The following is a 27,985-nucleotide window of genomic DNA, read 5'->3' as shown; positions in this document are numbered from 1 at the left end:
TCTGTCACTGGTCCGTGCTAGAGGAAATGCCCAGGAGTCACGAATTTCACAATAAAGCTACAAGCCCCTATTAAGGTGTTAACGAGGGACTGCTTTTGCCAAAAAAAATCTAGTTATAATGAGGATTTTTGAACTCATTGAAAAATTCGTCGAAAAAAATATTAATTTTGTACATAATCTATGTATTTCAAACTACTTCTTTAAAAGGCACATCCATTTTCACATCATAATAACCCGCATAAAACCACCCCAAAACGGTCCGTCTGATCAAGCGCCGCCTGGGTACGGACTCGCGCCCCAAAAACTGCAAACACACACAGGAAAAAAAGAATCACACTCAGCACCACACAGATTCCGTGCCGTTGCGTTCCGTCGTGGTGCTTCTTGGTGCGAGGGTGCAGAAAACATTTGTTGCGTCCCGCGAGCGCAAAGACGGATCACTCGCGATCGTGCGGATCACTAACAGGCCCCCACAATAGTAGCTCTCCATTTGCGACGATCGTAGAACAATCGACGGTGCGTCACGCAGAACGACGGTGGTTTGGTGTACCGTCTGCCAGTGTACCGTCGTGTGCACGGCTTGCAAGTGTTTTGTTTGTGCCCCAGTGCTGTGTGATTGTGTAGTGGTGCCGCCAGGCGCACAAGTGTCGCTGCCCTTACGGGCGGGCGTATTAATAGTGTCCTTTACAAATTCGGCTTAAAAAAAGCGCTTCCACCTGTGGGGTGGCAAGGAGGAAATGCATGTTGTGCACATTGAAGCACAGCGCAGCGTACGACCATGTGCAGTCAAGTGTCACCAAATCCACCCAGCAGTATTTTTTTGTTAGGAAAATGAATTCCTATTTGTGAGCAAAGCAAAGGAGATGTAACAAAAAAAGTATACATAGTTGCGTTCTTCATACACCAGTCCGTGCGCGTGTGAGTGTGTGGGTGTGTGCGGCACTGTTTCGAGTGGTTCTACGGGTAACTATGACGATAGTTGCGTGCGGCAGAAATGAAACACTTCCGTTTCAACCGATCCGGTGCTGCTCCGCGCCTATATAATAGCTGTACCGCAATGCATGTGTGAGTGTGTGTCCGATCTGCTGCTGCCTACTACAACTAAATCCTAAACGCGTGAAAATTGCCTCCAGTTGCTAGTCGTCTTTTTGCGGATACAAAGCATCCTTTGTGTGTAGGTGTGTGTTTGTGCGCCCGCGTGTGTGTGTGTGGAGTGAAAGGGGCGTGTAGAGTGCATCCCGGTGCAAGCAGGCAAGAAAAAAGGATGTAAAAACGGGAGTGACGTGTGCCAAAAACCACACCGTCCATAGGGTGATTGCAATATTAAGTTGTGTGTGAGAAGAGTGGTGCGCCGCTGCAGCGTTTAATAAAGGCGACTGAAATGTGATGGAGCAATAACCTCGAAATTGTACTTCCTGTGTATGCACGTGTGTGTGTGTTGGTTAGGGTGCAATAAACGAGCCGTTGGGATAGTGCCGGGTTTTAGAGAGTCAAAAAAGCCGTCCTCCCCTAAAGAACCGCTTAAACAAAGGGGTCATCTTGGTGCAACACTGTAGACTGGCAGGTGTGTCTGTGGATGGTTATGAATAGAATAGCAGGAGTGCCGCCGTATCATCATCACCAACACGACACGGGGGGAAAGATGTACAACGGAGCGTTGGAATGTTGTGTCGCGGAGTGTGCGCGAGCAAGCGATTAAGAAAACATGACATCAGCTGCTCTATCGGCGAGCAGACAGCACTAAAGAGAGAGAGAGGGAGAGCGAGAGAGTGAAAACGTAGAGGTTAAAATTCTAATCTGTCAAACGGCACAAGCAATCAAAGCAACCCAAACAAGAAGCAGCCAAAAGGCAAGGGCGGCCATCAGTTTCTGTTTCCAAATTTTAGGTGCAAACAAAAGTATGGATCCGTTCGGCGAAATGCAGTGCAATATCGGAGGGGGGAGCAATCTGCAGTCCAGCACCGCCTCCCCGCCCGAAAGCAACCGGACGGCGGATGGCGCGTCCGCAGTCAAATCGGACACAACAACAACACCGACCAGCCCCAACGATCCGGACCACCAGCAGGAGAAGACGGACTGTACGCCGGAAAACTCGAAGAAAAGCGACAGCTCGCCGGAAGCTGCCGGTGGCCACGGTACGGCCGGGTTCGAGCGGCCAGCGGCGACCGTGTCGAAAAGCTTTTCCCTGCACGAAATGCTCAAAGCGGGCCGCAGCGCTAGCGAAGAGCCGAGCGGCGGAAAGCCGCTGGTCGACAATGCGGCCGAACAGAACGGCGCACTCGTGTCGGACTCGGTGCGGAATGCGTTCGCGTTCACGATCGACTTTGGCGACGGGAAGAAACCGGTCGACGCGCAGCGGCACGAAAAGATGCTGGAACGGTTCCAGGCGCGCCACAAGCGGGGTGTATCGCTGTCGAAGCTCGAGTCCTGCTCGAACTCCCCGGCCGGGTCGGGCCGGGTGCAGCAGGGCGCGCGGGCACCGGGCAGCGTGAATCTACCCCGGCGCAACAACAAGCAGCCCCAGCAAACGGCGGACGCCCCGGACCAGATGGTTGTGATCGACGATGTGACGGGCCGGCCGGTGGCGGTGAAGCTGCGCGAGAAGACGCAGCGCACAGTCGGGCGGGGGGACGGTTCCGCCACCAAGCGGCACAGCTGGAGCCCCCGGACAAGCATGAGCGAGATGGGAGGAGGCGCGAAACCAGCGCAACCGACCGGACGGTCCAACAATGCCGCCAACCGGTTCGCCCCAAAGTCGGCCACCCTTGCGTTAGCCCTCGAGCAGCAGCAGCAACAGGTGGGAGGAGGGCTGGAGGGGAAGGACTACTCGTACTCCAGCTCGGAGTTTACGGTGGAAAGTCTGGGCTCGTGTCACGGGGGCATTCCGTGTCTGGAGGCACCGCTGGAAAACTTCCGCAAGTCGCGCGGCGACGGAGAGGATGGGGAGGAGGAAGACGACGATGTGAGCGAGGCGGGCACGTACACGATCGACGGGGCGAACTACACCGAGGAGCAGAAGGAGCGCATGAACATTGACCGTATTGGGCCGGCTGGGCACGTGGCGACCCTGCCGCCGGAGGTGGTCGATCCCGTGCCGGTGGTGCAGCCCGCGCCCGTACGGCCCACCGACTTTCGGGAGGAGCTGGAGGTGATCGATCTCGAGCGAACGACGAGCAGCGGCAAGCAGGTGGAGGGGGTCGCGCCGGAAAGCCGCAAGCACAACATACTGGAAGTTTCCTACTTTCACGAGCCGGCGGCACCCAAGGGGACGGGCGGTGGCACCGGGGAGCGCACCAAAAGCAAACAGTCCTACATCGAGAAGCTCAAGTCGAGGATGAAAAACATTACGCATAAAACGGGCGGCAGCAGCGGCGGCGGCGGCTCATCGAGGAAGGGAATGGAATCGATCGGGCTGACCGCGCCGGAACTGGACTCGCCGGACCAGGGCACCTTTACCTCCGTGACGACGAGCGGCATTCTGAGCGTGAAGCCGACCCTGCTGGAGGGCGGTGGTGGTAGTGCGGTGCCGGCCGGGCAGAGACGGCGCAACAGCTTAACCAAATCGCACATTGACAGCTCGGAGTACGTGCAGGGTGTGGCGAAGCTGAACATACACGCCACCAGAGCGGAGTGCGGGGACGATGGCGGGGCGGAAAGGTCGAAAGGAAAGGACGTCCACCCACCGGACGAGGAGCGGAAGATACTGAACTGCTACACCGACTCGGAGAAGGCACACCACCACCAAGGCGGCGGTGCCCACCAGCGCTTGCAGGCCGCCAAGAAGGGAGACGCCAGCCCGGTTGGCGGCAGGCGGAAAACACCGTCCGACGTGGCGGCCCTGACCTCGGTCGCGACGAAGAAAGACTGGATCCAGGAGTGGGCAAAGAATGCGCGCGAGTACTCGAAAACGACCAGCCCGAAGGTGCATCCGCACGATCCGCCGCCGGCCACGACCGCGTACGGTACTGCGGCCGGCTCAATGACCCGCAGCTACGGAGGTGAGGGCAGCGAGGGGGAGGAGCTGGGCGCAGCCACCGCCAGGCGCAGCCGAAGCAATCAGTTCGGGTACGATTTCGACATCGATCTGACCAAGAGCGATTACTACGAGGCGAAGCGGTACGAAGAGTTCGGCGACAATCTGGACCACCGGCAGCACTACCGGGGGGTGGTGCGCGGTGGTCAACATTCGACCGGCGGCGGTGGCAGTGATCCGCTCGTGTTCCGGGCGCAGCAGCAGCAGCAACAGCAGCAGCTTCAGCAGCTGGTTGCGACGACCTCGCCGGAGGAGGACCCGTTCCGGGAACAGCTACCGTACGGTATGAACGAGTTTGCCCGCACCGGTTCGCGCGGTTCCATGCGCCGGTACGGTCACAATCAGCATCCATCACCCGTGACATCGTCGGCCGCCTCGAAGCCGCCCATGAGCCCGAGCAAGATCCCGTCCCCGATTGGGTCGATCGGGCGGGCCCGGAGCGTCAGCCGCAATCGCAGCCTGCAGGGAAGCAATTCGGTAAGTTGGCGACTAACGCTCTTCCTCTCTCAATATGGCACCGATAGACCTGGTTAACGTACTAGCAAACACACACACCGTGCGGGGTTTTCATGGACAGGTGAAATCATCAAGTCATAATTCGGTGGCCCCGTTTTACTTTTTCATGCAGCTAGACACAGGGTGAAAACAAATGAGGAGAGAGAAGGTAGAAACGGAACACCGTGAGTGGTGGTGAAATACTATATCCTGGTTCGGGGAGGTTTGTGTTGTGTGCTGCTTTTACGGTTTCGAATGGATTTCATATGCCCAACTTGGTTTGGTTGGAGGAAGGTGGTTGTTGGATCTGTTTTGCGATACAGACAGAGGAGGTTGGTAGTTAGTGACTCATGCCTCACACACGGTGAACTCACCTTGGGCCGTACCCCGTGTACACCGATATATAAAGGCGCGGGTGTGTAAAGTTATGATCGATCGGGTATGGGGATGAGAGGTGTCAAAGCTTCGGAGGGAAAGAGGTTTGTCATCTTCACTGAAGTATGTTTCGTACGGGGTTTGTGGAGATTGCCTGACGCAAATTGTGCAGGAAAATATCTATGATATTTGTGTATCTTCAACGTGTTAACGACTTTTATGAGGTAAAGATGACTAATGACAAACACAAGTCATCATACTCATGGTTTTACAGTGTATTTTCGATTCAAAGTCTTATCTCTATAAATTGAATTTTATTAAAATCTGCTGTACATGTTGGTGTTACACTAAATACTTTTTAAATCTTCTTTTAAGATACGATCCTATTTAAATCTGTTCTTTTTTAGTTCGGCGGTTTGATCGATTTTATTGATATTTGAATAGCTTTCCGACAGGTCTGGGATGGGAAAAATAAGATTTTTGTCGGAATCGATTCCGGAAAGCTCCGCAGTTTTCTGGAGTCGATGCCGGATAGTAGGTCCGGGATCAGTTTCCGGAATCGATTCCGGAATCGGCTCTGGAATCGGAATCGACTCCGGAATTGGTTCCAGAATCGGCTCCATAATTGATTCCGGAATTGGCTCCGGAATCGGAATCGGTTCCGGAATCTTAATCGGTTCCGGAATCGAAATCGGCTCTCGAATCGGAATTGGCTCCTAAATTAGAATCGGCTTCCAAACGGAGTCAGTTTTGGCATCGTCATAAAAATAGGCGTTTGGGTCTAATCATACTACGTATTGATAACCGCAAAAAAATACTTGTAAAAGGTCTATTTTCATGGCGATTCCCGGACTGATTTCGCTATAAAACTTCTTTTTTTAATTCAAGAACTAATTCACATTCCGGAGCTGATTTCTAAGTCTGGAGTCAATTATGATTCCGTTATCGGGGCAAATTGCGATTCCCAGGTCATTTCCGATTCCGGAGCCGATTCTGATCGTGGAATCGATTCCGGAGTCGACTCAGGAATCGGCTCCGGCGTCAACTTCGGAATCGGCTACGGAATCGGCTTCGGAAACGGAATCGATTCTAGCATCGAAATCGGCTCCGGAATTGATTCCGGACACGGAAACGGAATCGGGTAGGTCCGATTCCGAGCTCGCACCACTATACAGGTCCGTAAAACAAAAGCAGCTAAAGCCATCGCGCGACCGCAAACGATCGATATGATTACGAATAGCTGATGATACGCGTGAGATGAGATTCGAACTTCCAAGCTTGTCGTATATTAACCCCCCGCTATTGCCATAGGGCCATAAGGGCGCTTGCGGAAGCTCCAATGTAATAGCCAATAAAGGTCATGGTGCGAATGATTCATTCGCTTTGTACCGAGAAGATGCTGTGATTATCGTCAACTGTGTCTGATCCAATTTATACAATTGATTCGATAAACTTAATCGCGTTAAGGTGAGTTTTCAAATTGGAAAATACTTTGAGCAATTTTTCGACACGCAAATGACCAAATTACCGTTTTTTTAAATTAATATGCTATAATATGCTATTTACTTTACTCAAGTTAAGCTGAAGTACGCTGGTTCGCACTAACCACGTAACACGAGAACCGTCTGTACTGTAAATCTTTATTTCACGCTGAACCTTGTTGTCTGTGTGTTATCATGCACACGATATGTGTTATCAACATTGTCTTATTGATCTCATTGGGCAGACGGCTTTTGCTCTGCGTTCAAGCTGTACAAACTCGGTTTGTTGCCGCAGCAAAGGAAATTCATTTGATTTTCGATTTGTATCGCGTCAATATAAACTCTGTAATCCATAATCCGTGCGATAAATTCCCACTGTTGCCGCCGTCATGTCTCACTCTCTCTCTCTTTGTAGCCAGACGGGGTCGTGCAACCACCACCACAGTATGAAGTGACTGTGCATTCCTCGAGTCCCCCCCCCCTCCCCAGTGTGTTTGTGTGTGTGGGAGGACGTGTGACGTTCAAGGTGACGAACTGTGTTTTTTTTGTTCGCCTCGATTTTATTCCATTCCCTTTGTGTCAGTCAGCCAAAATGAGCAGCGCCCGGCAGATCGACATTGGCGACGATGGCCAATTATGGCTTAAAGCTATCGTTTAGATTTGTCCTCCTTCGCGCCACCGGATGGCACGGTTTGCGATTCGTTGTTTTTTTTCGGTGCAGTTTTCGCTGGTTTTATTAGCAGCTTTCCATGTTTTAACCACAGGCAGATTCACGCATTTGATGTTGTTGATCGGATGGAATGTGAATTTTCAATGGCAGGTGGTATGCTGGGCCACCCTGAAACGTACTGTGGGGGGAAACGGAGGGTAATCTGTAACGCCAGCGGGTGTGAGGTCATCGTGTTGTGTTTTATTTTTGTTTTGTTGGTGGTTTAAGGCATGACAATATTGGAAAATATGAAGTCATTCATAGGAAAACGAAGATGATTTCAACTTAAATTGTTAGCATGTTTCTACACCCATTCCTAGGCCTTAAAACTGTAATCGTTAGTAACTGCCATTAATAATTATACTCTCTTCTGGTTTGTTGGACATTATAATAATTTAAATTTGCGCACAAAATTAGTTTGAATTGCACAATAGACTGCGAATGGGTCAATAAAAATGAGGAAAATAGGTTCATTGGTTCGATTTCCACATGATGTGGGTTTTTTTTATTTCCATCAAATTTCATCAAATAAATTACCAAACCATTACACACCACGTTTTTTTTTATCGGCGTGTTTTCCGTTCCATTTTGTTTGTGCTTGATCGTGGGAAAACATTGTGGAGAAAAGATTCCATGTTTGTTGTGGTTTTTTTATTCGATAATATTTCATGTTTAGCATGACCGCATGAAATCCAGCAAGTGCTCAATTGGTTCAGAAGAGCGTTTTGAATTTGAATAAACCATCCTTTGGAAGAGAAACTTTAGTCAAAACAGCATATATTTAACACAACCACATTCATTGCCTATTTGCTCGTTCCGTGCGGCGTAATGATCGGGTACGGTACAAATATGCAAAAACACACACAAGCAAAAGTGCAAAACACGGTCTGCCAATTTATGATGGAAGCTGAATAACAAATGTTCGCACCTCTGCCGGATGATGAATTTTGCTTTAACTTGAAGCATGTTTTCTTCGCTTCATAAAGCCGCCGAAGGACGGGCCGTGCCTGGTGAGCATCAATAAATATTGGACGCAGGCGGTGGCTCCAAAATATGAAACGACGAAAGATGAAGCCGATGCAAAACACCCTTGAGGCGAGGAAAGGTTTGCAAATAAAAAAAAAAAACAAATCATACCGACCACAAACAAGAAAAACCTACATCTAATAATCCGCAAGATGTGAAGGAAAAACACACAAAATTCAATCCAATTTCGTCCGGCCAACCGCCTACTCCCTGTTTGCACTTCCCTGATGGCACAAGGTAGAAGGAGGGTGCAACTTTCTCCGATGGATTGCTTCGCCTCCGATCGCGTTCGAGCTCGGGAGGGGAATTGAGGGGGGCTAAAATACCATTTCGCCGTTTTTAATACTACAATTAGCGAATAGTTCATCGCGCTTGGCTTGAAAACGGTCGTGTGATGTGTGTTTGTGTTTTTCTTCACCTATCATATCATAACAGACCTCCTTACCCCCCGACGGCTACACATATTTTACGGCAAAAAAAACGTACACACGACTCACGCACACGTGAAATCTGTGTGTGCGCGCACGCTTAGTGCACATGCTACTTAACCTTAAGGCGTTGTACTGTTGTGCGCGCACACGGATTTATTTTCACACACTTGGGCAAACCGCCGTAATGATCGGTTTGGCGGAATGATGATCATGAGCATGATGAAGCTGCGTTGGTTTGCTAGGGGGAAATGAACACATTCCTGTGTCACGAGATTGGTTTTTTTTATTGCTGAACCGAAAAGGGAAGACAGGTTGCAAAGGTTGAAATAGACACTTGTGTAAAGCATTGTGGCACTTTCGGTAGGTTAACGGTTTTGGGCATTTATGATCGCATTTGCTCTATAATAACAGACAGTTGCAATACGTCGGTTTTGGGGTTTTGCTTCTGTTACAAACGCTTTGTTTGTTGTGCGTTGTGAACTACAAGATCTGGCGATCCTGACCACGCGATCGTAGATCACGATCTTGTACAGACTCTAGGAGCTATATTTGTCCCACGACACACCAATACATCGGCTCATCCCATCTGGTAGGTGTCTGAAAGTCAAATATAGCTACAATGTTTCGTTAGATCGAGATGATGGTTCACTCATAACCGTGCTGCGTCTAACGTCATACGTGAACTCCATTTATCCCAAGATATGAACCCCCCCCCACCCCCTGATGGATCGTGCTGGATCCATTGCAATCGGTCGGGTGTGGTGGAGTTTTCCATTGGAGGCCTCGCGCTGTGTTGCTTCCTCATCTGAATCGATTTTCAGTTTCGATTTCGTCCCATCGATCGGTTTTCTGCTTTTCTTTCGTTTTTTTTTTTGGTTTTGCACATTTTTAGATCGTTTCCCAACTTTCAACAAGCTTTGCGCAGTACACCCATCCTCCGCTGAAGGGGTGTTTGGAGTTTGGATTGGCTTTGGTGGGCAAGTTTCTCTTTCAGTTGGAATTGAATAAAAAATCGAAACTAATTGTCTGGCGGCAGGAAGCGAGGTGGAAAGTGGTTTGGTGGTTTCTTCCAGTGCTTGTGGAAAGTGGAACGCCGTTAGTGTTTGTTTTAGTTTACTTATTGTTTTTAAAATACATTGCAAAGGAATTAAGCAGCGGGAGAAGGTTGGACATTACCGGAATGGTACAATTTTGCCCACAAAATGAAATTAATTAGTAACGGCGAGAATGCTGCTCAACGCGATCGAATGATCGCGTAGCGACAAGGCCATCTGGTTGCTGGTGCGGTCTGTTAGTCGGGGTTTGCATTTCCAGTTCGTGACGATCGACCTGCTTCCAGCGGTTGTGGTCCCTTGTTCGGCTGTGGTTTTGCAGTCGGTATTAGATTGTTATTTCATTATCATGCCATCAGCAGCAGCTACGTTCTTCCCAATGCTTTTAAATACAACAGGAGTTTGTACATTCTAACCTGTTTTCCTAGCAGACCTTCACCTTGATAAATATTTGGTATTGTCTTTCCAATTTCCGCCTGTACAGCTCGAACGGTGCTTATCAATCTCCATGCGCGGTTGTTGGCCGTAATCTGACTTGCGGGTGAACAACTCCCTTGTTCATTCTTTATTTACTCATCCCCATCAGCGACTGGGTGAGGTTCGTATAGGAATTTGCTGCACAAAATGTCGGCCCGAAAGAGTAACGGCACGTGTGGGGCAGTGTGGTGGCTGCTGTTAAGCCCTGCCTTTACTTCATCGATTTCTGTTTCTGGGAGCAGCTTTGGTCGTTAATTTTTCCTGTTACCTTCCTTTGAGTGCAGTAAACCCGAGGCAGGTGTGGTATGATTGACGTACAACAATATCAAAAAGTCGAATTTATATAGATGTTTGCGAAAGGGCTTGTTAGCTAGCTGGAAGGAAATGTTAATAAAGCGAACAGTACTGAGAATGGATGCTTGATGATTAATTAGGAAATTAACGCATCCTGTTGCTAGGCGCTCCCATGGTCGTGTGGATATGATGCAGGCTTGCCATCCTAAAGGTCATAGGTTCTAATCTGGATTGATCCGAGCTGTCAGGGTTTTTTGATAAATGTTTATTTAGGGATAATAAGGTACAAATAAGAGCCATGATAAGGATGAAGAGGACGTAAACAAAGTGAACGATTGCCTTCCTTTATCAAGACTAATTACTTTTATCATGAAAAGATCGGTAGATAATGAAACATTAGTTGAGGAACGAGCTACTCTTTCTGAGCTCGGTTTTTGATGCCTTCTTTAAAATAATTAAAGCTCGCTTTATAAACAACCTCGTTTATGGAACAAAACTAATGCTTATCTAGATAAAATCTACATCCCCGTGGGGCGCGGCTCGCTGTGCTTGTTGGGGCAAATTAATCATTTCGCCTGCATTTTCATTCCTCGGAGTGGTGGTGCTGCGGAGTGTACCACGGGCAAAATGATGTGGCAGAAAAGCAATGTTTTTTTTTGTAACGAAAGGAAAGTTAAACTCTTCCTCCAGCTATCACAACACAACCATCGCCGCCAACTCCGCTGCATCCGAGAAAGAAAATGCATTATTCATGTTACGATGGGCTCATCTGAAGCTCGAAATTTGTTGGTTTTTATTTTTCTGTCAGTCGGGGAACTCACGACATCTCGTCATCATAATTTCGGCTTCATCTTGTGTGTGCCATCTTGATCTTGAAGTTTTGTTTATCCATCATTTCTCCTCCTCCAAGCCAAACATTCGTGTATGTCTCGTTTTTTGTGTGTATGATGTTTTTGCATTGTTAATTTTGTGTTGTTTTGTTTTTGAAGCTCATCAAAATTTCTGCTTCAAAAAAGGCAGCTATGTAAGCGAATGCGAACGAAGACATTATACGTGTGTCGGTGAAACAAAAACTAACGCTCGAGACGCACTGCTTCCTTTCCCCCCGTTGTGGTCGGTTCGACCTGTTTGGTTACACGCCGTATTTGTTGATGTGTTTACCGGCGCGATTTTACCGTTCGTTTGCGGTTTAGGTGTGCTCCAATTTAATAGTAGGGTGGAGGGTGTGTATGTGTAAGTTTGTATGCATGTTGGTAAGCGGTTAAGGTAGATGATAGAATTAAATGTTCAACCCGAATGGTATAGTACATGTGGGTGGGTTTGTAAATAATTTGGCTGTGTGGTACCGTACGGAAAAGGGGTCAACGGTGTGCGCACTGACCACACCGAGTCGGTTGGTATATAGAAGCAGCTGTGCTTATAAAAATGCAACGAGAAGAAATGTTCTGAGCAGTCTCGTACCCGTGGGAGAGAGAAAATCAGGCTCCGTTTGTTTGATTTGCCGGTGCTGATTTTCCCCCCAACAGTTATTCCCTTTTACGCGAAGCACGTCCATTTAAAGGCATTTGAACGATCCGGCACTGCTGCTGCTGCTGCTGCCGGAGAAACGTTGGATTGGATGCTTAACGGTGCACTTCCCTTTGGTGCGCAAGATTTTTCCATCCGGAGTGGAAAGAGAGTTGCATATGTGCGTTGTGTTGTTTTGCTTCTCGCCGGCAGTAATTCCGGTGGCATTCAACCGCATCCGTGGACAGCAATCGTTACAAGCTTTAAGAAGGTTGTCAACAGTCTTGACATTTACGATCGAAACTGGTAAACACACACACACACAAAAAAAAAGATGCGCGTGACCTGGATCAAGTCCATAAAATTGGTTTTATGGCGAGCAAACGTTTGATGATCAGAATTGTGGGTGAAATGTTAAACCGTGGCAAAGAAAGACGGTTTGGCAAAGGGGAAGCTAACAGCCTATATTCAACAAAGAGTGAAAATGTTATTTTGATGCTTGCGGCTTGAATTTTCTGCACAGCGTTTGGATGAAATACTTTTCATTGCAATTTTATGCGCAGCAGGAAAAATTATATTTTTTTTATCCATTTTGTGTGGTTTTAAATTGTTCGTGCCAACCGTGTTCGTGCCTCGTTCCAGTGGCGTTACAGTATGTTCCTATAAATAGCGACATCAAAAAAGCGTCTTCAACATCACCACCACCACCGGCGCAGTGACACGGTCCATGATCGTGAAAATCAAGATCACGATCAATCTTGGCGTGAGGAGGCGGGATGTGGGGCTGTGTTTAGTGTAGTGAGGGGAACTTTTTTTTTACATTTGGTTGGTTACACACAGTTACACAGGTGGTCGATGTGCTGTGGCCATAGGGCACATGGATCGTAAAAATAGTTCGTCCGCTCATTTGGTAGTGTTGATCGTGTGATGGTTTCCTTCGGTATGTTGCAATAAAGCATTTCAGTAGTAAAGGGGTTAGTGTTAGTAAAAGTGAAAAATGGTTTCCCTGAATGATGGGCGTGAGCTTGAGAGTAGTAGTGACGATTGGACAAAGTCACCACCGCTGGTTGTACCGGATCTTACCTCACCATTAAAAAGCACATGAAAGACGAACGGAAAAGATTTTCACGTATTTTCATTTTCTGCTTTACATTTCAACACCCAGTCCCGTTTCCGTTTAATGCAATACACGCTAAATGTGTAATTTAGAAGGAGAAGATTGTTCAGAACGGACTTATATTTTTTCCATTACAATGTTGATATAGATCCCTCATAGAAGAATTACGTACGGAACACGATTTGCCCGTTGCTCAAGTGATAAACTGGTTGAGAGAAATATTGAACACACGACCTGCAGTATGCGAGCACGAGCACTTACCACTGCTCCACGAAACTGCTCGATTGATCAGCAGCAGTAAAGCAATATAGATCGGCTCATTCTAGTCGGGTAAGCAAGAGCATTATCTTAACAAAGAATGGCGAACCACTCCCAGCCGTTATCTATCATCTCGGGACTGATTAAATCAGACAGCAAATTGAATTTTAGCGTGATAGGGAGAGAACAAAAAAAAAGAGAAGACAAAATCTGAACAGTACTGTACCGATAGCGCATACGCTTTGTGCTCCATATATCGTCGTAACGGGTGCGTCATGGTTGCATGCGCATCGTATTAATTGTGCACAGAGACGCATTTGCGCAAGACGTGTGTGTGCGTTTTCCATGGCGGCGGCGGTGTGTGCGGGTGTATCCGGACGAGTGGCCGGATCTTCGCCGTTGCTCTTACGGGTCGTCGGTTTGATGTTTTAATTTTCGATGCATCGAAGTGATAAAAAGCAACAGCTACGCTTGAATTATTCAACAAGTGTTCACAACCAACAACCAGTGGGGGGTGGGGTACACGCAGAGTGGAAAAGTAGTGAAAAATAGTGAAGGTTCGGGGGTAGATTTTAATGGTGAATGGGAGAGTGGGGTTGAAGAGAGCAGCCGATCGAGGAAGCCGATATTGCTTTGCTACTAGCGGTAAGCTCAAGACACCGTGTGTATCTCGTTGCATCGGGCGGGTACGGGGATTTGTTCCAATCTCCTACTGCTGCTGCCAAACAAATCAGTGAAAGTGAGTTAACTTTTATGATTGATGTAATCGATCGCGGCCCCACCCGCACGCGTGTCAAACGGGAGCGGTCGGGAGCGGTTATGCTTTCGCTCGTTTCGTTTGGTGTTTGAGCAAATAGTAGTTACGTTAATGGTTTGTTTATCAAACTCGCCCGTATATTATCAAACCTGCCCACTTTCACTCGCTGCTTTAATTGTTTATGTATTATGTGATTTTTTTGATCTCCCAATTTACTTTAATGATCGTTTGAATGTCGAATTTTGTGGAAAATTTTAAAGTTATGAAGTGATAAAGTTGCCCCCGCAAACTTTATCTCGTTTTTTGCTTTAACTCAAAACACAATCACCTGGATACGGTTACACTAATGAAGAACTTCCAAAAATGTACATTTACGACAGTCTCTAGGCGACAGGCTTGTTGTTGTCGCCGAACACTAAACTCTTGAAGTTTATAGAGCCTGACAGTTACTTTGCATAAGATTGCTTAGAAGCCGAGAGAATTAGCGAGAGGAGATAAACTACTAACAAACGGTGAAACAAATCCAGACGATATCTAGACGATCGCTGCCGGACAATAACAGCGCCGACTCCCCGTGGGTGTCGTTTCATAGCACATTGATTTATGCTGTGTGCTTACTTAATGACCAAGAGTCCCGCTTCAGCTGGGTGAACCAGCACACGACGAGCATTGATCCAATCGTACAATGATTGCTCTCTCTCTCTCTCTCTCTGTGCTGTCGAGAGTCGCATAATGGGGATGAAGGGAGGAAAGGTAAAGCAAAAAGTTCCCATACAAGGAACCGATTTGAATGCAGCATGACCAGAATGAGTCATTGATGACTTGTTCAGTGCTGTTTCAATGTCTTATCTGCAAAATAGATGTCCAACGGTCAAGATGAGTGTCTGTATGGCTCGGGTTTTGTTCCGTCTTGATCCGTCTTTTATTCAATGACATAATTTTGCAATCGCTTCTGCAAATTCTCCATAATTCACCCTTTAAGAAATGAGTCAGATGAGTGAAAGAGATAATTTAAATGCTTTGCGAAACACACAGCGTTAAAGGAAACGTATTACAATGTGCCACGGTCGGGATTCGCGTCGTAGTGTATTGTGTCGCTAGATTTGTTTGCTTTGAACGTACGACCGGGCCCTCCTTATCATTGTTTTTCGAGCTGCACGCGAGAGGGATAGATTGTTCAAACCAAAGACCATTCACGTGCACTTGATTGGGCAGAGAGTGTACGTGATTTTCTGTTCGTTTGTCCTACCCGCCTGCTTCTAAAAAGAAGTAAAAATGATCGCTATTCTAAAAAGAGTTGTATAAAAGTCTTAAAGCCCAGCAAATGTTTATTTCCTGGTATGACAATTGGACCGCTGAATTCGCATTGGATTGGGCAGCTTTAACCAAAATTTTGCGCTCGAATTGCTTTAGCTCATTCCAATCGACTCGTCATACACGAGCGATTATTTGGTAGACGATCACCAATTGGCGTGTAGACGATTCGATTAATGTACTAGTTTTTTTTCCAATTAAAGGCTTTACCGTAGTGTGTAATTAGTCTTCGTCTTCAGCGATCGGGTTTGATTTGAAATGAGGATAATGCATTGGACCTTATGACTATCGTTTTGTCTAGCTTCTTGTTTACGTTTCAATCCTACCAATTGCACTAATTCAATCAGAGGTTACACAATGTGCGACAAGTTGTAATTATGCTTTCCCACGGCTACAACACGCATTGTAATTTGGCTTAGCAACTTAATAAGTAGATTCCTATTTTACACAAGAAGCTCAAAACATTCAAATGAAATCACAAACAACGTGAAATATGATAGAAAAGAAATAACAGAATGATGTAAAAATTAACACAACCGGATGATAACTGATGAACGAACGTGGTGTTAAATGGAAGTCCGGAAAAAAGAGCTGGGCTAATTAAATGCTAATTAAACTAGCGCGCCGCTGCCGCCACAATATTCCTCAAAACCGCTTTATGATGAATGCATTGTTGGTGGCGGTGTCCAATTATAAACGATTAGCAGCAGTACCACCAGCATTTGGTCCCGGAACTTGTTGTGGCTTTGTGGGAAGATGTTAAATTTTTAAGTGAATTCTGTGAATGTCAAGGCAAATCTGAGGGCCAAAAAGGGATGTAAGATGTTTAACTGTGTACAAAAAAAAAATCATGCTCGATGCTGGGGCATCGAAATGCAAAAACGAAAGTGAACACAACACCTTCGTTAGAAAATGCTTTAAATATTTTGCACGGTAGATAAATGCGGAACGGTGCTGTTTTAGTTAGTGAATTTCTCAACTGGTAGAGAGAGGAACGTCTGTACTGATTGAACGCTTGCGCTAGACTCCTTCTTTATTCCTTGTTTCCTTCATTCGTCCCCTCAATACAATTCCCAAGCAACAAATTCAAGTGACAGAAGGTCATACGTTTATACCGTACAAATTCATTACTCAACATAGCCGCCCCCCGTTGAAAGGTAGCTTTCAACCCTTATTACGAAACCTCTCTTTCTTCCTTCTGTCCGGGCAGTATACAGATCTTGGTGATGGCTCTTCTGTAAATTCCATCCTTCGTTTTCACATCAACCACTCGAACCAAGCCGTCATCACCAGGATAAATCTTCAGCACTCGGCCGAAGCGCCATTTTAGAGGGGGAAGGTTGTCCTCCTTCAGCAGGACCATAGTGCCCTCCCGAACGTTGTCTCGCCTTGAAGTCCACCGGGTACGCGGATGCAAACCAGACAAGTAGTCTCGATTCCATCGCTTCCAAATCCGCCGAACATACTCCTGCAATTGTTGATAGCGGTCCAGGCGGTTGCCTGGAATCTCAGCATAAGATGGCTCAGGGACCGATGTAAGCGCCCGTTGAATCAAAAAATGACCAGGTGTCAGAATTTCCAGGTCCTCTGGATCGTTGGAAAGTGCAGTTAACGGTCGCGAGTTCAAACAAGCCTCCACTTGAACTAAGATAGTTTCCAGGTCGTCTCGCCGCAAGATACTGTATCCTATCGTAGCCTTGAGATGCCGTTTCAGCGACTTCACTGCGGCCTCCCAGATCCCACCGAAATGGGGTGACCGCGGAGGGATGAAGTTGAAGGTGATCCCTTCCGTTCCGCAGTAAGTTGTAACAGCATCCTGATGTTGTTGTTTCTGGAACAGCTCATACATCTCCTTGAGCGCTCGATCAGCTCCCCGGAAATTTTTGGCGTTTTCGCACTGGATTACGGATGGTTTAACGCGACGAGCTATGAAACGCTTCAATGTAGAAATGAAGGCTGGAGTAGACAAATCGGCAATAAGCTCCACATGTACTGCCTTGATCACAAGACAGACGAAAACAGCAACATAGCATTTGATTGGAGCAGCCTTCTTGTTGGTTTGTCTATAGAATAATGGACCACACAGATCCACACCAGTGTTGTAGAATGGGAGAACTGGGTTTACGCGTTCGCTGGGCAAATCTCCCATGATTTGCTCTGCCGTTGTTGGTTTGGATCGGAAACAACTTACACACTCATATACGACCTTTCGTGCCAGGTTGCGTACGCGAAGGGGCCAGAATCTCTCACGCAGGCTAGATATGAGCTCTTGTTGTCCCGCATGCAGATATTGTCGATGATAAGAACGCGCAATCAGAAGGGTCAATGGGTGAGAAAACGCTAAAATTATCGGATGTTTGCGTTCATACGAAACAGGCGCGTTTCGCAAACGACCACCCACACGTAGGATACCCTCTTTCAGAATAGGTGTTAGCGTTTTCAGTTTTGAGTTCGGCTTGACCGCTCCAGTTTGACGAACATCCCGAAGCTCCTCAGCAAAGGTTTCTTGTTGGGCCAGACGAACGAGCGTTAGAGACGCTGACACTAATTCATCTATTTTTAGAAACCCCTTTCGTAGATTTCCGCGGTGTGTCGGTTGACAATTGTACATGAATCGCAGCAGATATGCCGTAAGTCGCACCAATTTTTCGTAAGATGAAGAAAGATCGAATAGAAAATTTGGCGGTACCTGTTGAGATGTGGCTACAATCGATCGCTCTTCCAAATCTTCCGAGGAAATTTCAGTATTGGGTTTGTTCGTAGGCCAAGCTTGACTTGGAAGATGCAACCATGAGGGCCCTTGCCACCAAAGTTGGGAATCCATGAGCTGCAAAGGCATCATTCCCCTGGAAATAATGTCAGCTGGATTGTGCTCGCTGGCCACATAACTCCAAGGCATCTTGTAGGTTTGGTGCTGGATTTCCGCAACTCGGTTCGCAACGAACTGTTTCCAACGGGAAGGACTGCTTGAAAGCCAATGAAGAACTATCGTCGAATCAACCCAGAAGTTGATTTTAAGCTCCAATTTCACCCCTTGCTTCACCTTCTGCCATAAGTGTGATAGTAACAACGCTCCCGACAACTCGAGCCGTGGAAGGGACACGTTTTTCTTCCGTTTGGTATCAGGTATCGGTGCCACCTTTGACTTAGCACATAACAACCGTACTGAGACTTGGCCATCGGACGATTCTGCTCGTATGTAGATACAGGCGCCATAAGCCCGTAGGGAAGCATCACTAAATCCGTGAGCTTCAATTCGCACTGTTCCACCAATTGCTCGTCGTGGAATTGTCAAGCTAGTCAGATCAGCGAGTTGTTCTCTGAAGCGCAACCAGAATTGTTGCCGTTCAGACTCCAAAGGTTCATCCCAGGTATTTTCGTTCTTCCAGAGCTCCTGCATGAAACACTTTGCTACTACAATGACTGGTCCTAACAGTCCAAGAGGATCGAACAACTTAGCTGCGTCTGATAACGCAATGCGTTTGGTGATGATTTCTGATTCCTTCCAACCAGGCACACTAAACCCTAGCTGGTCCGATGATGGCATCCATCTTAAACCCAAAGCCTTGATGGATGTGCTGCGATCGATGTTCAAAACATCTCCCTCGATTTGTAGTTCAGCTGGTATTTGCTCCAGTAACTCAGACGAGTTTGAAGCCCATTTGCGCAGGTGAAATCCTGCCGATTGTAGAAGCTGATTTATTTCGCTGCAAATAATCCGGCCATCTTCAACAGATTCCACACCGGTGATCATGTCATCCATGTAAAAATCTTGCTCGAGGACCTTGGATGCCCTGGGATATCTTGTTTCTCCTTCCTTAGCCAACGCTTGCAGACAACGGGTGGCCAAGTAAGGTGCGCAGGCTGTGCCGTACGTAACGGTTTTCAGCTGATAGATGCGAATTCTATCATCAGCAGATTCTTTCCACAGGATGCGTTGAAGTGGACGATCGGATTCCTTCACCCAAATTTGGCGATACATTTTTTCAATGTCAGCCAAAATCGCAAATCTGGGTACTCTAAATCGGAGTAACAACGACAAAAGATCATCTTGCACTGAAGGTCCCACCATCAGTGCATCGTTGAGGGATACCCCTGTATCAGTAGAACTGGATGCATCAAATACGACTCTTAGCTTAGTCGTGAGGCTGTCGGGTCGTACTACACAATGATGCGGCATGTAATATGTCTTTCCAATGTCATGGCGGTCAGATGGAATTTCTTCCATGTGTCCTAGATCGAGATACTCCTGTAGGAATTTAGAATATTCCTGCTTCAATTTCGAGTCGATATTTAATCGCCTACAGAGCGATTGTAGCCGCCGTGATGCAGCTTCATAAGAGTCACCTAGTTGATTAAGCCTTTCAGTACGCGTTGGTAAGGCTACCACGAAACGGCCTTCGTGGTCTCGTGAAGTTGTTTGTACAAATGCTGCCTCACACTCAGCTTCCTCGACGGATAACATCGCAGGGGAGTAGCAGCCTTCCAGTTCCCAAAACCGGCTTAGTTGGTCATTCAGCGTCATGACGTTGAGCACTAAGGAAGAGTGTGTTAGACCTTGGCTTACCTGACCTGAGACAATCCAACCCAGCTCCGTGTTTTGCAGTAGTAGTTTTGGGCTATTCAACCGAAGAATGTTACCCAAAAGTAGATCGTTGTAACCTTCTCGCCCAATAAGTAGATCAATTGGCCCTGGCTCATAGAAATGAGGATCCGCCAACGTCACTCCCTTCGGTAGGTTCAATCCTTCCGGATTGACTGCATGTGCTGGCTGGTCCCACGTCACTTCTCGCAGCACATGGAACTTCCAGCTTGCCTTGAAGGTAGAGCAGTGAGAGTGGATAGCAAGGCTCACAGAATGATGAGACGAATGCTGTGCCTTCCCTATTCCACCAAGCAGATGATGCTCGTTCCTCTTCTGGACTCTCAACAGCTGTACCAATCGTTCCGTAACAATGTTGATCTGTGAACCTCCATCCAGTAAAGCTCTAGCCCAGATACGTGTTCCGTCAACATTCACTACTTGTACCATTGCTGTTGGTAACAGGATTATTTTTTCGAAATTGTTGCGCGCACAATGTTGAACAATAGAAGCCGGTGTAGCTGCTTCTGCATTTGATGTAGACGGCAGTGATGACGCTGATGCTAATGACGACTGATCAATTGGAGAATTCGGTTTGTGAAGCATCGTATGATGATTTCGCTGACATACACGGCAAGATCCGGACGAACAATCCTTTCGCTGATGACCCGCCGACAAACAGTTAAAACACAACTGTCCGTTCCTCACTAGCTCGTGTCGCTTTTCCACAGATGCATTTCGAAACACTTCGCACAGGTACGCAGCATGAGAAGCCCTTTTGCAGAATGAACAAACCTTTGTGGCCGGCTTAACCACGCTGTACACTTCGTTGCGGGTTTTCATTCTGCCTCCAGCTGTTGTTGCTTCACTTGTTCGATTCCTGTCTGGAGCCATGGCTTGCAAAACAGTTGCTTGGCTGCGAAGGAATTTCATGATCTCGTCATACGTGGGAACATTGGTTGAGCTATGATGTATTTCCCATTGTTTAAGTGTGGCCAGGTCTAATTTAGAGCAGACCATGTGAGCTAAGAGCACGCTCCATCCTTCCGTGGCCACTCCCATTCTAGTCGTCATTTTAACACCACGCTCAAAACTGTCAATTAAAGAAATCAGTGATTCGTATGATTCCTTTTTCATGTGTGGTATCGCAAATAATCCATCAAGATATCGTTTCACCACTAGCTTTTTGTTTTCGAATCGCGATTTCAATACTTCCCAGGCAACAGAATAATTTGCGTCGGTGATTTCGATGTCTCCTACTACGTTAAGAGCATCCTTTTGAAGAGAGCCTTTTAAGTATCGTAGCTTGTCTACGTCGGCTAAATTCTTATTGCGATCAATAAGACTGAGAAAGGCATCTCGAAACGGTAACCAATCTTCCATCTTTCCATCAAAAGTTGGCAAGCGCATTTCGGGAAGTTTTGTGTGTGGCATGGTATCGCGTGTTGGTGTGGAAACTACACTTGATGACAAGTTTCTTTCAATTGCCAATGAAAGCTCAAAATGGCGGTTCTCGAAAGAGGCGTACTCTTCTTCTTCTTGTTCGAACTGTGCATTGGAAGAAGAAACCAAATTGTTGGTGTGCCACGTTTCATATTCCGTGGATAGCATCGACAAGCGTGACGCACATCCTTTCAGAAAAGCGGCATCCGCTCTTGTTGCATGCTGTAGTGCTTGATCAATGCGGTCCAGCCTTTGGTCGAAATGCTGACGCATTCGCTTTCTTTTCTCCGCCAGCATTGCTGCTGTTGGAAAAGTAGGACTTGAATTTACTGATTCAAAACCTTCGAACTCACTCTCCGAAGCTTCTCTTGCCACGGCTGCCCTCAGTATTGGATTGGCTTGGACATGATCGCTGTCTGATGCAGCTTGCACATGTGATACACGATGCGATGCGTCTTGTTCCTCCAACGCCGCCGACGTCGTTGGAACTGGTGAACCAGGCATTTTCACTTGTAACAAAAACACTTTTCACAACACTGAATGTTCGTAAAATAGTTCAATTTGTCCCGTACACTACCCGTAGAATTAGTTTAAACCACGCGGTTTTATTGTTCGCACACTCACGCACACACCCGGATTAACACGCGCGGATCGTATTCTTCGCATACACTCACACACGCACACACTCGGATTAACACACGCGGAACTTTGCTTTACCCGAGAAGAGAGAATTGTTCACTCGCGCACACGCTCACTCCGTTTGAATAACGCGCGCGAACCTTTATCTTAACCCGAAAAGAGAGAATTGTTCACTCGCGCAAACGCTCACTCCGTTTGAATAACGCGCGCGAACCGTATTGTTCACAATACGTTTGTTAGCACCGACCACGTTTTCCACGAATTAAAACGTTCGATATGCCTTAAGCAGAGAACTTGCCTCCTTGCACTGAAAACACTTCTTGCGTATTCGAACGACTGATGATCGATCACAAGCAAAAAGATACCGTACCGACCGCGTTTCCACAGATTGAAAACGTTCGATGTACGTGTATAGGGAACTTGCTCACCTACACTTGAAACATACAACTTTGAATTCAATGTTCACTAACACTTGAACAATGTATTGTTCAACAAGCGTCCAAAAGACTGAGGCTTGACCGTCAGAAACAATAACTGGCACCGACCACGTTTCCACGTATTGAAAACGTTCGATATGCTTTGTACAGGAACTTGCAAACCTGCACTGGTAATTTCTTGTGAATTCGAACGGCAGCGGTTCGACGACACACAATAATGTATCGCACCGACCACGTTTCCACAGATTGAAAACGCTCGATGTGCGTGTGTAGGTAACTTGCGCACCTACACTGGAACAAACGATACCACCAACGACGTTCCACGAATTGGAAGTCAGGTACTCGGTTTGTGGGGACACTTGCACTCCCGCACTGAAGCTACACAACACTTCTCACCGAAAACGTTCAACACTTTTAACGCTCGATGCACCAAATGTTGCGTATCTGGACTTCACAATTAAGCCACTTGTGAAGTGCACGATCTAACGCATGCGTATGCTCAAGTATGAGCCTGTCCGAACGCGCACAGCTATTTTACACGCACTCTGAATGTCCTAGTGTCCAACTCACACTGTGACACTCGCGCGAACAATACACTGCCGCTATGCACACTTCCTCAATCTCTCTACGAGTATCGAAACAGCAAACGCACAATACACTGCCACTAATGCACCCGTGTGCAACGAATTGTCGTTATCTCGATAGCCAATTCTATCCGGTTCTACGAAGGACCATAATGTTTTAGTTAGTGAATTTCTCAACTGGTAGAGAGAGGAACGTCTGTACTGATTGAACGCTTGCGCTAGACTCCTTCTTTATTCCTTGTTTCCTTCATTCGTCCCCTCAATACAATTCCCAAGCAACAAATTCAAGTGACAGAAGGTCATACGTTTATACCGTACAAATTCATTACTCAACAGGTGCTTTTGCATCTAGCGCGGAAGCGCATCGCTCATGGCACGGAAGCAGCATACCAGCAGCGAGGGGAACAAAAGACCTTCAACCGAAAGATTGCTCGCGCTAAAAGGGCATTTTAGCATGCCGAAGTGCTGTTAGTGCGTGTTATGCCATGAGGTGATGATGGTGGGCTCCAGGTTTTCTCGTAAAACTATTCCACTAATAAATGAGACGCTAATGAATGCTGAGCTTCGCTTTTTGGCTGTATGAATGTGAATTCCGGCTTCTTCCTGGTAGCCTTTTTGCCTTATTTGGCGGCCGGCTGGTTCTCACCTTAATTTGGAGGGTTTGGCAGTGGTGTTGCATTCCAATGTTGTTCTGCGTGCCACTGCCACATTAGCACAATGTAAATAAATATGCGAGGGTGGTGTAAACGATACAACTACTTCGCTGTATCATTTGGATTTATGGTGTATGCAAAAACGTACCTTTTTACGGAATAAATGTACATAACTCTTCGTGATGAAGCTTGTGAAATTAAAGATTAAAGATTTAAAGATGAAGCACCTCGTCTCTTGCAATAAAGGACTGTCCATCCATCGAAGGCCACAAAACCAATGATCAAAGTGTCTCTGGGGACTGCTCTGTGTGTGTGTGTGCGCTATCGCGCTCGAAGGGACAGAAATTCAATGATTAGTGGCATGAGGAGGTTTCACGGGATTCGAAATGTCAAGGACAGCCCATACACGAGCGTTTACACAGCACCGAACGCGACCTTAAAGTTGTCTCTTCACATGAGTGTGTAGTACTTGCTGCAGCGCCGGGATAAGGGATGGTCTCTCATTAATGATGACAGATTTTGAAGGCTGTTTACGACGGGATGCCCTGCCATGCCCCAGACGTGGTAGACGTGGTAGTAGAAGGTGATAATGGAGAGTTCATGTAAATTCAATAAATCGCACAGCCCTCATCGAAAACGCCATAAATGGAACTACGGGTCGTCGTGGGAGAACCAAGATGTGTCATAAGTGGGGTTTTGTTTGTGGTGGCGTTGATTTCCGATGGAATAAATTATTATTCTGCTGAGTTTAGGGGGATGCTGCAAGGAAATGATACTCTAACCTTTCCTCTGGAGGATATATTCCATGTATGGGGAGGGTTTTTTAATGCTTTAAGACGAAATTTATGAAGAATATCGTACACACGACGGAGTTCAATGTCAAAACCATGGGATGTGAATATTTATGTCATAAATCTATAATTGATGCATCCACTTAATTGCAAACAACGGTAGAACTTTAGTTCTTCACGGTCATCATGGTCGTGTTTGGGGTTTCGTGTAGTTTGATTTTGTTTTATGCAGCAGACCCCAGGCCATTTGACATTTGAATCGGTTTGAAAACCTTCAAACATTCTAAATATAAAAAGGGTAAATTTATTCGAAACCAGCAGTAGATAATAGCAGGAGGACATTCGATCGTTCAGCCAAATGGTGGACAGCTGACATCTTGAAGGTTAATGATTTTAATTGCTTATCCTTGGTTGTGCGGTTCTCTTGATGTTAATATTTCAAGAAAAAACCTTTGAGAAAAAACGAGCAAGTTCAGGCTGCCAAACATAATAACAACTACGTGGATTGCACTAATTTGTTCGCCTGGAGTTCGACAGCCGGACTCGTAACTCTTCCCCTGCACATTATTGTAGTGAGATTGAATTTCCGAAACGGAACGAGTTGCTGTCGGCACCTGCAATATTCAGCAGGTCGACCCAAAGCGAACAGAATGATGAGAATCAAAAACCCGTAGTCGTAGGGCGCAAGGGGAGATGCTTTTGGCATTTATTTGGCAGCAGCAGTCAGCAGAGGAGATGTCCGCAATGCTTGGTTTGTGGTGTGAAGGAACGGTACGATGATGCCCATGCCGCTTGCATACCATTTCGTTAGCACAAGTTCATGTAAGAAGAGATGCCAGCTGGAGGTGGATGAGTCGCAGCAGCAGCCTGTAGAGTCAGCCTGCGGTGAATGGTAAATGAGAAGATTTATCCCACCCAAAGGTGGCGAAGAATGCTTCCGTGGTGAAGCAACGGTGGTCGTACGAGTGTGTATTTTTGTGTGTTTATTCTTACCAGGGACTTAATGTTGACGCCTAATGTTGATGAGTTCGGTGCCAGCGTGGTGAGAGGATGGTGCGCTGTACTGTACCATCGTCAGTATGTCTAGGCCACCGGTTGACGGGGTTTAGTTCGCTGCGGTAGTTTCAGTAGTGTGGAGTTATTTATAGCGCACCGTTCTCCTCCGAACCACTGGCTGGCAAATGTGTGATAGAATGCAGTCACAGCTGGTTGTATACGTTAGGTTAGTTCCCCGCCAGCGTTAACCTTGGGTAGAACAGGAGCATGATTGAATGTATTGGATGAGGCTTAAATGACGTCCCTCTTTCACAACTGTTGGATGGATGAACTAAAACAACCAAATTGGATGCTGTTTAATTTACACTCTCCCTTTCTGTGTCTTTCTTTCCCCTTCCCTCTTTTGTAGGATCTTTCCGGTAACGAAACGGAGATGTATCTGCAGAAAACGGCCGCCGCAATTTCGACATTGCAAAACCTGCAGCGGCGCAATTCGCTGCGCAACAGCTCCTCCCATCACTCGTCCAGCCCGCTCAGCCCGGCCTCGCGCAAGATGTCCCCGAAGGTGTCACCGATGAACTCGCTCCACTCGCCCATCCATTCCCCGGGGCTGCACAGTAACAACTACGCGGACATGGGTTCACCGCTGTACTCACCTTCCCATCATCACGCTCACCAGCGCAGCAACTTGCATCATCATCAGCTGCACCAGAACGTTGGCGGTGGGCACGGGCACAAGCGCAACCACTCGCTGGATGGTGGGGCGGATCCACTGTCCTCTCCGACGGCCGGCTACCTGCCCAATGGTGGTGGGGCCGGAACGGGGCATATGACCCGCAGCCTGAACACCAACACCACGACCACCAGCCCGAAGCTAGATTTCACCAAGCGCCATCATACGCGGCACAACTCGTACGAAGGTGTGATGTCTTCGCTGCCGCCAAAGCCGGTGAAATGCTTCCAACAGTTTGATCATTCGGCTGTTACGGGGTACTACGGAGGGAATGGTGGTGGTGAGCTGCTCAATGCCGACGGTGGCGTGGTGGACGATTTGGAAGATCCGGACGACTGCAGGGACTACGATGAGGAAGAGTTCGAGGAGGACATTGATGATGAGGAGGAGGTGGAGGAGGAAGATGAGGAGGAGATGGAGCTGAAGCGAAGGCAGGCGGCACTAATAGCGGACAGTGTAATGCCCCGGCCGAGGGCGATGTCACTTGGTCCGCGGAAAACGCCCGGCAGTGTTCAGTCGCAGCATTTGCAAACTTCCACCGGTGCCAAACAAGCGATCGGGGCCAACCAGAAGTCGGTCGCCGTGAATCGTGTACAGAAAATACAACCCCAATCACAGCAGCAGCAGCAGCATCTTACATCACCCATAAAGCGCTCAAGTTCATTCTCGGTGAAGCCGCTGAAACCGGCGACCCCGACGATGTCGGCGAAAGCGGGCGGACTTACCGGTGTCAATGGGCGCACGGTCTCCAGCGGTGGCTCGAGGATACAGAAGTCGGCCAGCAGCACCAGCTTCAAGAAGATGGCTGCCGGTGTGTCAGATAGCGGGGTTCAGCCGCAGCAGTACCATCACCATACGGTGCAGCCACCGCACCACCGGCACCAGCTCGTGATGGACCCGAACTATCCGGACGAGCTGATGCTGTACATCAACGATGGCGATGACGATGGTTTGCAGATGCGGGGGGCAGGCCGGCAGCAGGATGGATACTCGTCCAACTCACTGTCGGACGAGGAGGATCCGGTGGACGATCTGGACGACGAAGATCTCGACGTGAATGGGGGCAGGTTGGAGAAGGAACCGCTCACCAACACGCGCTACAACAAAACGTTCCTGATGCGGATGGAACAGAACAAGAAGCTGGCGGGTGGCGGTGGCGGTGGCGGAGGAGCAACGGGTGGTGGTGCGAAGCAAGCTGTCGGTGGTGCTGCGGCCTGCCCCAACACGCCCGAACTGCCGCGACGTGCGGTACAGATGCGTGGTGTCGGTGGGCTCGGCAGGGATCGAGCCTCGATGCCGCGCGATTCGAGCTTGAATCGAATGAAGCAGGATCTGAACATGCGCAAATCTGCGACGGGGCGGGAGATGCTACTCGGCGGCAAAGGACAGCAGCACTCCACCCAGTCGATCAACTCGACCACCTCGTCGGCGGTCGGTGCCGGCGGCAAGGTGCAGCCGAAGTATCTCGATATCTCGAAATACAAATCCTCCAATGCGGCCAACTTCCTGAAGAAGGACGAATCGAAGAGCTATCTGCTGCGGAACCAGGAGGGCGTGCGGAAGAGCCCGAGCAGTGCGTCCGTCTCGTCGGCGATGAGCCGAACCGATCCGACGCGCATGAGCGCCCGCAGCGTCAAGTCGGCCAGCAGTGCGGCCAGCAAGTCGAGCGCCGGTGGCACGGGCGGTACGGGCGGTGCCGCGAAGAAGGATCGTAAGTGAACGCGAGCGGCGAAAAGCGATGGAAAGAAGAAGCCTCTTTGCTCGTACGACGGTGTACGTGCCTGTTTGCTAACATTTTTGCT

The 27,985-nt window shown here is 47.7% G+C and overlaps 1 protein-coding gene and 1 long non-coding RNA gene across 5 annotated transcripts in view; one reads left to right on the top strand and one right to left on the bottom strand.

The window, feature by feature from the left end:
- The first annotated feature begins 259 nt into the window (after window positions 1–259).
- LOC120903030 overlaps window positions 260–27,985 on the top strand; it is a 31,956-nt gene continuing 4,230 nt past the window's right edge. For 2 of the 4 annotated variants that reach the window (XR_005739526.1, XM_040312210.1), the window contains exons 1-2: window positions 262–4,510; window positions 25,860–27,894. Coding sequence is in view for 3 of the 4 variants with exons in the window: in XM_040312210.1 (XP_040168144.1) it covers window positions 1,901–4,510; window positions 25,860–27,894 (4,645 nt within the window). In the remaining variant the exon portion in view is untranslated. Of the gene's footprint in view, window positions 4,511–25,859; window positions 27,895–27,985 lie in introns of all 4 variants that reach the window. The other 2 variants (XM_040312213.1, XM_040312212.1) reach the window with 2 other exon arrangements.
- LOC120903034 lies at window positions 24,701–25,863 on the bottom strand. The gene is made up of 2 exons (XR_005739527.1): window positions 25,448–25,863; window positions 24,701–25,334 (listed from the first exon to the last, which is right to left on the bottom strand). It is a non-coding gene; the product is annotated as an uncharacterized LOC120903034 (long non-coding RNA).

The sequence above is a fragment of the Anopheles arabiensis genome, chromosome 3 (assembly GCF_016920715.1).
Source record: "Anopheles arabiensis isolate DONGOLA chromosome 3, AaraD3, whole genome shotgun sequence".
Taxonomy (NCBI): Eukaryota; Metazoa; Arthropoda; class Insecta; order Diptera; family Culicidae; genus Anopheles; species Anopheles arabiensis.
Note: the sequence above shows the minus strand (reverse complement) of the source record. Positions and strands in the feature narration are given on the sequence as shown.